A 12,182-nucleotide genomic window follows, 5' to 3' on the forward strand; every position below is an offset into this window, starting at 1 on the left:
TCGTATGAAGTTTTCCGCTTTACTTGATCGTTTCCTTGTATTCGGCGTTCTTCTCTGCATGCACCACGGTGCACATTGGAAACCGAAGGTACTACTGAAGAAAGTTAAAAATTAAGTGTGCAGAGAGGTACATAGCCTAGAGACATGTAACATCATAGGCTATGGGAAAGACGCTATAGAAAGCTCTTACCATATGAATAAATACATTACAATAGCGTACCATATTTATCACTGGAAAGACAAGCAGAGGGAGAAAATGGCATGTGCAAATAAAATCTACAACATGGATAAGTAATTTGATTTACGTAGAAGTAGGAAAACTACTTCAAGGTAGAAAGACATGGAGAATGGCATCAGAACATTCTAAACACTGATTGTACAAAACATCACAACTTTGCACATCGTTTTGAAGCCTTCCAGCAGATATCACTGCTGTGTGATGCGAACGTAAGGGCCGATCAAAAAGTTTCCGTTCGGAGGCCGTACAGACCAGAATCGGTATTTAAATTAGACGAAATCGTGTTGAGGTAATCATCCCACCGAGGCACCAGTTTCAAGATACCCTTTTGGTAAAATAGAGTGTGTTGCAAACGTGAGGAGGTGCGTTACTGCCTACTGTATATCCTCGTCCGACAAGAATCGTCGACCCTTCAAGCCTTTCTTAGGGGAATGAAGGCGTGATAATTACATGGAAGAGACTCCAACTTAGCGTAACTTCTGAGTTACGACGTTTGCTCTATGATGAAGTGTGTTATCATATAGAGGCAGCACCCCTTGTCGCAGTAGTTCACAACGGTGATTTTCGACAGACATGCTGCCCCATGATCATCTTTCATCCTCCAGTGGTTGTTACTGGTGTTTGTCTTTCGGTAGCAAAAAAATGATTCTGAGCACTATGGGACTCAACTGCTGTGGTCATAAGTCCCCTAGAACTTAGAACTACTTAAACCTAACTAACCTAAGGACATCACACACATCCATGCCCGAGGCAGGATTCGAACCTGCGACCGTAGCGGTCGTGCGGTTCCAGACTGTAGCGCCTTTAACCGCTCGGCCACTCCGGCCGGCTTTCGGTAGCAAAGAAAAGAATATCACGGTGGTTCTGTTCGGACGCGTTTGGTCATAACGACTCCAGTTTTCGCAATTACTGCACGCTCGTCGGAAAGACACTAATGCCGCACTAATCCCTTGTCTACATGTCGGTGCTTACGTGCCAGCATCGGAGTCGCGCTACGTTGCCTATTTCCTGCAGCAACGCTCTCAAACTGACGGAAACTTTTTGTTTACCCCTAATACATAACAGCATTCAGCTAAACTGAACATAGCTAAAGTACTTATACTTAGCGCAAAAGGTTAGTTAAATGTTTCTTCGGGAGCGACAACTACGCATTCCATGCACTTGTATTTGCGCTCGTATTTTATACGTTAAGTCGACGAACTCTCACAAGCACAATATTTCCGTAAGTCAATCACGATAATGAGTTAGTGAAAAGAAAGTGTATGCTTGTTACTGTTGTAGGAGTTGGACATGGCGGTGAACTACAATTCCTCTTCCTGCGGAGAGATCTAGACATTAGTTATAATCTGGATCCAGAATCAGAAGAGGATCAAGTACGAAGAAACATTCTGCGCCTCTGGACCAACTTTGCGAAATACGGGTATGTGTATATTCCACATTCAAAATAGATTCAGGACTTAAAATAAAATATTATGATCGTTTAGGACTCAAGGCTTCGATAATGTACGCGACTGCTAATGAAGGGTGATACGTGGAGGACGCTAACTGATTTTCTTTCTGTTTTAAAACTAAATTCATTTGCCAAACAAAGTGTCCATATCTATTTACACTACTTTCAATTGCCTTTTACTAGCACCAAATATTTAATATAACTACCCGTAAAACTACTGGGAAACTCACTCACTGAGATGTCAAAATCTATGAGTTCAACCCCGGAAGGCAAAGCTACATGTCTTTGCATGTGGGAAGCCGGCGATATTTCTCAGGACACCATTACGGTTTTTCCGCCTATTACAAGGAACACGTAATATGTTTGCGGGCTTTACAAGGTGCATATTGTTGCTACTCTCTCGATTAAATTTATCATTAGTGACACAACGGCTGGTCAAATACTAAATGAAGATACTTACAAAGATGTTAGGATTCAACTGCTATGTCACCAATACATTAAGAAGCAAAATCCCAACTGCTTGTATTACTGAGGAGTAGTAAGTTACAAAACTTTAGGTTCTCCATGTTGGTTAGTACAGCTGGAACTGGAGTGAAATATAATCAAATGGGGATTTAAAAGGCTAAAAGGAAATGCAATAAAAGGTGCAGTTAAAGACAAGACCTACGCTACAGTAGGTTGATAAGGGCATGGAGAAAATTGTGAGATAGATTTTATACTCAACAAGAAAAATAAAAAAAAAGTTAGAGATATTAAACGATTGTCAGAACATCATGACAAGTTTCTAACAGAATCAAGAGTTGTTTCAAAGTAATTAAGCAACATGTTCAGCATCTTAGAAAATGAAGATAATAGGATTTTCTAAACTAAGTTTCCGTTGTAAATGAAACGGAATGTTGGCAGTCAGTGTGGATTGCCAATTCTGACTTATAGCAGTAGTGAAAGTTAAAATTGTCCCAAAAATGACGGTTCTTCAATGAGAAATAGTGAGATGCGTGAAGCGAATTACTAGAATGAAGAGGGAAACAGATAAATGTATGAGGAAACTGAATAGAGAGAAAGGCATAATTATGACCGCATTGAAAATGGAATGGAAACACGGAGGACATTTAGCTCAATGAATGTCTACAGATAGGCTAAGAAAGTCCTGGAAAGCACAAGAGAAGATGACGAGGTACGGACTCCTAAGTTGAAGTTAAAGGATGTACCAACTCCAAAATTTTTCACCGTTTCCACGCAATTTATTGCTGAGAAGATCCTCGTGTATCAGCAGGAATCAGCTGTACTTTCAATATATGACGATGTTAACAGAACAGGGATCTGAATTTTGTCTTGTCAAGGAAGTACCGACTAAAACTTCATCTCTATGAAGGCTAACCAGTATGTCATGAAGTGAGAAATATTTTATAAAAAAAAATGTTCAAATGTGTGTGAAATCTTATGGGACTTAACTGCTAAGGTCATCGGTCCCTAAGCTTACACACTACTTAACCTAAATTATCCTAAGGACAAACACACACCCATGTCCGAGGGAGGAGTCGGACCTCCGCCGGGACCAGCTGCACAGTCCATGAGTGCAGCGCCTTAGACCGAATATTTTACATTTCACAGTCCTAAGGAATACGACAAAATTGGCACATTAAAGGAAAGTAATTAAGTAAAAGCTATTCTACTGTGTAGCTTCACTAGTGAACACAGCAAAATTTCGCAGCTGGAGATACATCGTGAAGTCCTGTCCCTCTCCCCCCTCTCGCTCTCCGTCCATTACCTCCTCCCCTCTTTCTTCGTCCATCTCCTCCTCCTTTCCCCCTTCCTCAATACATCATCTCCTGCCGACTCTCTCTATCCATTTCCTCCCTGCCCCCCTCTCGTTCTCCTTTCACTACTACCCTCCTCTATCTGACACTGAGCCTTGTTTATTCGTATTGCAAACGGAACATTGACTGGAAACTGAAATCGCTTACAATGAACAGGTAAATTGGTTGGGATCTTTCGTGTATGGGTATGACAGAGACCTTTCCAGCTGCAGGATCTGTGAGTATCGTAGCTTCAACGACATTATTTCACATAGTTTTAATCTGAAAATGGGTGGGATTCAGTGTTTTAGACGTTCAGATTCCATAGGACTATTCTGAAGATAATTGGACTAGCCATAAATGCAACTGTCCAGTTTCCTGTAAAAAAACTACATAGCATGTTGTTGTGTATAAAATTTTTGTTTGAAAAAAAAAAAAAAAGAAATGTCGTGTGGCTAGAAACTATATAGAAGGGCTAGAAATGTATGTGGGAGAAACAAGTAGGTAGCCCAATTGTTTACGCGCTCTACTATAGTAGCTGAAACTGCCTGCGAGGAACGGCACATTTGTACAGCACAGCGCAGCATTTTCTTTCTTGCGAACGGTATTAACAAATAAACTGCGAATTGTCGTTTAAAAATGTATAGCCTACATCCCTCTAAACGTTTATCAGAGTGTCATGTAAAAACTGGAAACAGATCGATCAGGAAATTTCGAGATTTTTGCTAAAAATACGTGGTGACAATTATCGAACTATATTAAAATAAATCGTCATAACTTCTGAACGGTTTGCGTTAGGACGTTCGAACCGCGAAGTTGGCTGCGAGGAATGATGAGAATTAACATGCGCACGCATGGTTTTGTTTAGCGATGAGGTCCACTTTCACTTGGATGGCTTCATCAATAAGCAGAACTCTCAACGGGTGACTGTGTGATATGCAATGTCCAGTCATGGAATAATCTATGCGATATTCCTTGATGGCACGGTGGCTACCGAACGGTATGCGAAGGTTTTGGAAAATGATTTCGTCCCCATTATAAAAAGTGACCCTGATTTCGACAATCGTGTTTCATGCAAGACTGAGCTCGACGCCACTGAAGTAGGAGCGTGTTTGATATACTGGAGGAGCACTTTGTGGCCAACATTCTGACTCTGGGGTATCCATAGGCGACTGGCGTGGGCCTCGATTGGCCATCATATTCTGCAGATCAGAATACTCTTTTCTATGGGGCTATATTAAAGACAAGGCGAATAGCGATAACACCAAAACCATTGGTGAGATGAAAACAGTGACTGAGGAAGTCATCGACAGCATTTATATTCCGACGCTTCAGCGGGCCATGCAGAATTTCGCTATTCGTCTGCGCCACATCATCGCCAATCAAACACGTAATAATCTAAATCCGAATATCCGTAGTGACGTTTACATGTTGAACAAAGTGTGGGTACGTCGTAGCTTGTAACTAATTTACGATTTTTTCATGTAGTTCAACAATTGTCACCCTGTATTTCTTCTTTACATTCAGTACCGTTGGTAGACAGTGGAACACAACAGCCAGAGGTGTTTTCACGATGAAATTTATTCGGCCGATTAGGGACATGACACCATACCTCCACATGCACAGTGACGGTGAAAATTCAATATAACTTAGAGAGTAGCGCCACCATGTGCTGCTATCACTGGCAGTAGACATCGTGGCATGGAAAGAAAGAATATGCTGCTGGGGAATACTCTGCGACGTAGTTCGTAGGCGCGTCCACAATGCATCGACCGTGGCTGAAGGAGGACCTCAGCGAGCAAGTTGCCTGCTGAAGAAATCCCACACATGGACGACATATCAGGCGAACGGGAAGACCAGGAAAGCTGTAGTAGCCGTCGTCTTCGAAGAAGTCATGCACGTTCCTCGCCACATGCGGTCGGGCGTTGTCCTGCTGAAATATGGCATTTAAAACGGGTTGCAGGGAAGGCAGTGCCTCGTGCTGTAAAATCTCCCTGATGCAGTAGTAGCGGTCCAGGTTGATCTCAAGACGTAAGAGGCGAGGTCACGTGTTATAGGCAATGGCGCCCCAAACCATCATATTTTGCGTTTCTCCTCATTGCAACTCAACAATAGTCTGCCCAATAGCTTTCACCACGGCGGCATCGAACGCGTATGGCGCCATCACTGTAGGACAAGTGTAACACTACATTCATCCACTCAGCGTGTCGGAGTCGGTGTTCACGAGCCGATTACAGTCTGTGGCATTGGTGGGTCTGGTCAGTATATGCCAACACAGTTACATGCGTGCCACCAGTCAACCTCAGAGAAGGCAGTGTCGAACAGTCGATTCAGACGTGTCTATACTCGTTGCAGCGCGCCTACGTCGCGCCAACACTCTGGAATAAGCCGACAAGACGGCGGTCTTCTCGCTCTTTGGTCTCAATGTGTCGTCCAGTACTCCGTCGGCTCTCTTCTCTCCACTGGTTCCACATACCCCTCACTGCTGAAGGAGCGTGCCGTCTACGAGCCGCAATATTAAGGAATTACAAATGCGCCGCACAGAGACCAAACATTCTGCATCGTTCGAACGGAATCACATGCCGATATTCCATCCTGTGATGTCGGGGAGACATAGTGGCACTTGGTTTTACGTTTTTACTTAGTATGACGGCTCCGCACCGACTGACCGTTGCGAAACACTGAGTTCTACACTCACACAAAAGAGAGCGCTGTTGGGCCTATGTGCACATCATCTCTCTACCATTTAAATAACTTATTATGGTTCTGCTGTTCTGCACGTCCTCTTGTTGTGGCGTGTTGCAGAACATTGCTTCTGACACCCAAACTTCCAGATGTCAGACACTCAGATTAATACCAAATGTCCTAAGTCGTTAGAGCATCAACCAAAACTCAGATTTAGTTCGTACTATGTGCTGTCGTCCAGCTGAACGGGCGTTAAGGTTAGTTAAAAGTAACACGAGAACTGTGCAGCACAGAAACAGCGTAACTATAAGTAATATGAATAACTTCCGTGGGAAAGCGTTAGACTGTCGTTCGAAGGGTCGTGGGTTCATTCACCAAAGATAACAATTTTTTTACTGTATTATGCGTGAAAGTCTTACAGGGGGCTGTTAATACTTCCTTACGTGTGATGCAACTGTTTCCTTGTTCTACTGTTCCGTTTGCTTATGAATATTCTGTGAAACTGCAAATGCAATAGCTGCTTCAACACGAGTGGTGTCTGTTCTGTCACACATCTCCGACAGAACGCTACATCTATCTATACAAATGTACTTAGGTTTGCTACTTCCAGCTAACGAAGCGAAAGCAAACTGCCAAAAGAACATTGCTGCACATTCCGAAAAGACCTTCTATATGCCGCGAAAATGTTCTCCCATACAATAGTTAACACAAACAGTCGACAGTGGGGCTTGAACTCAGAAACTGGGGTACGAAGACTTTACGCTGAACTAACTCACCCACGAGAGAACTACAAAACTGACACTCACAGATACGCAGTTCTAGTGTTATTTTTAAATTCCGTTTATGCATGTTCTGCTGGACGAAAGCACTTAACGAGAAGTAATCGGTGTTTTGGTTGATGCTCTACCTACATACAACGCTTCGTAACGATATGAGTGTCTGGCATCTGGAGGTTTGGTTTTGAGTGTTTCACATTTTACGAACGGTAGTGTACTATCTACATATTTATGTACCATACATTATAAAAATATGTGACCTACGCCTGTCCAAGAGCTGATTAGAATATCTGAAGTAAATTGGCCAAGAAACTTTCTCCATTTTCGGTAACAACGCTAAACAATGACTTGCCTCTACAGGGTATAGCACTGTCCGCTCACATTAATGTGACCACCAGTCAGAAGCCTGAATAACCATCTTTTGCAGAGCGGACCGCTGCGAGACGAATAGGAAGAGATTCACTGTTGTTCTGGAAAGTACAGACAGGGCCGAATCCACTGCTGTGCCCACTTGCGCTGCTTTTCTCGGTCGTCGAGCCAAGGTGGAGACAGCCTTACCGATATGGTTACACGGATTCTCCGTTGGGGCTAAGCCTGAAAAAGTTTAGGGGCCAGGAGGGTACGGTAAACTTATCGCAGTGCTCTTCGTACCGCGCCCGTACACTGCCGACTGTGTGGCACGTGGCATCGTCCTGCTGCTAGGGGTCATCGTGCCGAGGAAAAACAAACTGTATGAAGGGGTGGACATGGTCCCCAAGGACAGACGCATACAGTACTTATGATGATCTATTGTGCCTTCCAGGACGACGAGATTACGTTTCACGACGTAAACGCTAGCGGCCGTCCGTCCGATTGCGCATAAAACATGATTCATCTGAAAGAGCGACCTGTCGCCACTCAATGGGCGTACACTTGAAGTATGGGCGTGCAAAATCCGCACTTTGTCCCAAGGAACAGCAGTCAGCGTGGGTGCATAAACAAAGCGCCTGATGCGGTGACCCATACACAGCAAAGTTCGCTGAACGGTCGTTGAGGTCACACTGTCATTATTCCCTAGGTTAATTCCGACGGTCAGCTGCCCAACAGTTGAACGACTATTAGTCGTACTTATCTCAGCAGTCTTCGTTGACCTGTGTGATCTACAGTCCGTGGTGCACCACAATTTCCTTTGCGCTGGTTTGCATGGCGCCATTTTGCCATACACAATATGAATTAATCACAGCCGGACGTGAACCGTTTACAGACTTTGAAGTTTAGGAAATGTTTCCACCCGTCGTCCCCAAGCCAACGATAATGTAATTTTGGACGTCAGTAAATCGCTCCGTTTCCGCATTATGACAGCGAGTGCACTATTTTCCGCGTCCACCACCCCCATTCGACACGGTTTATATACCCTCCACTGCTAGTGCTGCCACCTGACGTCTGTGATTGGCCATTGCACGTTGATGTCAAGCACACGCAGTGATCACATTAATTTGACTGGACCGTGTAGTTTAGATCACATAACAAGCACAGAAACTGTTTTCCGAAACACTCTGACTTTTGATCAATAAGGACTAGCCACGTGATAGGGAGCAAGAACGTGTGGTGACAAATATCCTTCCTTTTTGTGACCATTCACAAAGTACCTCAATTATATTGAATAAAATACAATGTAAACAGTTGCAACAGATTATTATAAAAGTACACACGCAATAGCAGGCAAATTAGTACTTAAAAGTAATGTAGACCTTCACATTACCTGTTATTTGTAGGTAACTCAAACCCAGTATGTCACTTATGTTAGATGTCATTTTATTGGCCAATGTCTGAAGTTGTAACCAGTTGCAGGACAACGAGAGATTTGTCCACAGACATGGACAGAAACTATATTCTCATTACGCAGCTTGCTTCTCCGGTTTGTTACCGCTAGTATAAAATAAGTACAGAGAACCTACTGAAACGTCCCCTTAGAAAAATTAATAAATTACTATGCAGATAAACCTTTTACATTATTTGATTTTCAAACAGCTGAGCAGAACTGAACGTACTCAGATATTTCGCTCTTTACCTATTCAGATCACCACTAAACTGACACACAATATTTTTAGCGCAACGCAATCTGACTTTCAATAATCCCTACAAATAATGGCCCTGGCCAACATTAACCTATACCTTTCACAAATCACTTACCTCACAAAAATCTTCGTCACTCGAACTACTGCAATACAGTGAGCGCCAATACTGCCAGCTAAATAAAAGATTCAAACTGCTGAAGGCACTAACTACTGATAGGCATAGTTAGCAAATGAAAGATTTTGGTAGAGAACAAACAATGTATTTACCTTAATAGTGTTCAAAAGTCATAATATATATATATCAGTTAATGACATCCAGTGTTACAAATTTACTGTGTCTCTGATGGACACACGTCCAGATCATCCGCTCTCAAAACTCCGCCATTTCTCTCCCCACATCCACCACTGCTGGCGGCTCACCTTCAACTGCGCAACGCAACGCGCTGTTAACAGCCAACTGCCCAACACTACAATGGCGAATATTCTCCAACAATGCAAACCAACCACAGCCTTCACACAGCACAGTCAGTGATTTTCATATAGAGCGTTACATGGCGTTACCAACATAAAAACCTAAACAGCCTACTTACACTACTTTGCAACCAGAATGTCAAGTCGAATGCAGCAGTCAATACATTAGACGGACAAAATGTTATCAGAAGTGGACAAAGTTAAGATTTAGTAATAAGTGCATATTTTCCGCAGAAACCCGACACCAGTTGCAGATCCTGTGGTCTGGGAGCCCTACGACATGACGAGGAGGAGCTACCTTCTGATACAAGCCAACATCACGCTCGGTCACAACAAGGACAAGGACCGCATGGACTTCTGGGACGAGAATGTACCGCTGCAACCGTTCCCTGGAACATAGGGCCTACTGATGAGAGCACACTCTGGGGACACGGCACTGTCAGGGTTGCTCCGTAATATTGTTTGACGCGATAATAAAAACGGATTACAGATTACACACATTGATTTTAATTTCAATAATGTGAAAGGATGTCTTCTTTGTGGTTTGGCTATTCAAAAGTATTTAGCTCCCAGTATTAATTGTTGTAACTAGAAAGCTGTACCCCTAATCACTTGCTCTCTACGAAGCTTTCGTTACTTACTTTCGTTCCTGATACATGTAATGTTCAGATGTCTGAAATGACGTTAACATTGATCGATAAGCGTGCAGAGGTTTGTTGAGAAAGCAATATTCAGAAACGTTTCAATAAATAACTTGGTGCCAGATGATATATTGTGATCGCTGTAGAAAAATAGTAGGTATATGAAGGTAAATCTTCTTTTGTCACATTCTGGTATCTTTTTTAGAGTTGAATAGAACTTGGGTGGAGGGGAGTATGTCCGTTCATTATTTAATGATAACCATTTGAGTGAAGAAACCGGTGTACAAAATTGTTGTTGTCCTGTGGTACCTTTTATTGTAGAGAAGGCGGTTCTTCGACGCTGTAAAAGGAGGTAAGTGAAAACCGATTAATTCCTGGCTGGCTTCAACTGTGTCACAATGGCTGCTTGCGCGGTATGTAAAAATTAAGAGTGATTCTCACCCGTTTCAAGAGCTTGTGATCTTTAACTTCCCGATTTCACGGTCAAAACATAATAACAGTTTTCTACAGGTCATTCATCAGAGAAGTCCTCTGCCTCCTGCACACCGATTTAAAGCGAGATAGGTGTATCTTTTTTTTTCTAGGTCATGAAACTAACCATAATCATGGCATATGGTAATAGAAGATAATCCGTTCGTGCCTCTCTCGCTAAGGTAAATCGCTTTTGTGTGCTGAGAGTAATGATTCCATACAAAATCATCCTCAAATAGAGGGCGTATACGATTTTCAAAATCGTTAAATTATTTTTCTCTCACTGATAAATAAGCAGTCATCGATTTTTCTGTCCCCGTCAGTAAAGGCAAGCCTCACAGAAGGAGATTTTGCACCGGCGACCGTTTACAGGACGTAAACATACACATATTTATCGTATTTATTTTATGCATTTGTACAATGAACAACGCTATTGTTACATAAATATTTATTTCGTGCTATTTGCAACTGACCGCATGATGCCGAGCAAACTAGAATAATAAGGAAGTATTTTCCAACATTCTGAGATATTAAACCAGAACAGAAAAATCTGGAAAAAAGGCGATCCTGAAATATTTTCTCGACGGCACCAAACCAGCAGGTCAAGTAAAGAACACCATTTCTCTTTCGTAGCGCTTGTTAAATTTAAATGTGGGCGTAGAATTGATATTTTAGGAGATACACTGTCTGCTAAGCGCAGAATTTGGTTTCATTTCTAGTACTTTCAAAATTTATTATTTTTAACGTAATTTGTAATTGCATAAATGTTCCACAAGATGGCGGAAAAATCTTTTAGTAGCATGAATAATATGCTCGTATGACACAATAAGTGGCAGCTAAGAGTCATCACCGTTGGTTAGAAACAGATGATTGCTATGCTTAATCTCCCAATTTTTTTTGCGAAAAAACGAGGGAAAAAGTTATTAGGACGTATAGAAGTCGCGTGTGAGCAATAAATACAGCAGAACCACAGAATAATAAATATAGACGGTGGCCCATTCGGGGAGTGAGGAAGTACCCCCCCCCCCCCCCCCCCCTTTTCGCGTCCATGAGTTACACAGTTATACAATCGAGATTATACTCAACATGAGTTTTGTACCAAAATGCATCTGGAGCGGAAGAAAGAATTAAAAGAGAAGAGACGAGCAGTTACCATTCATCAATATCAGCAACAAATAACAAGGGAGATAGAAAATCTGACAGCGCTCAACACAGGCATGGCTGACAATTTTTATTTAAACGAAGGATCAAGTTCCCTCGCCTGCAGGGAGACTCTGGGGACGACGCTGGATGGTAACTCACTTAGCGCACAAATTACGCAAAAAAACAGTAATAAACCAAGGGAAAACCATTTGCAAACAAATGTACAGCTAATATAAAGCCAAAACAAAGATAACAGATATCATAGCGATGCAGTAGGTCCATTTTATGTATTTGTAGAGGGACTTAATGGTAACGTAGGTAAATACCACCCCATGGCCTTGGGGAAGTTACTATTTATCTCAGATTCTGGGAACAGGCAGAAAATCACAAATCTCAAGGTTGTACGGAAAAACAGAATTCGGATTGATTTATCAACAAGAGAAGCTGCAAACAA

The 12,182-nt window shown here is 42.4% G+C and overlaps 1 protein-coding gene across 1 annotated transcript in view; it reads left to right on the plus strand.

Moving 5' to 3' along the window:
- The window catches only part of LOC126474512 (acetylcholinesterase-like), a 74,562-nt gene extending 64,689 nt beyond the window's left edge, over positions 1–9,873 (plus strand). The window contains exons 9-10 of the mRNA XM_050101983.1: positions 1,520–1,658; positions 9,708–9,873. Coding sequence (XP_049957940.1) covers positions 1,520–1,658; positions 9,708–9,873 — 305 coding nt within the window. The remainder of the gene's footprint in view (positions 1–1,519; positions 1,659–9,707) is intronic.
- Positions 9,874–12,182: the final 2,309 nt, after the last annotated feature.

The sequence above is a fragment of the Schistocerca serialis genome, chromosome 4, assembly GCF_023864345.2.
Source record: "Schistocerca serialis cubense isolate TAMUIC-IGC-003099 chromosome 4, iqSchSeri2.2, whole genome shotgun sequence".
Classification (NCBI taxonomy): domain Eukaryota; kingdom Metazoa; phylum Arthropoda; class Insecta; order Orthoptera; family Acrididae; genus Schistocerca; species Schistocerca serialis.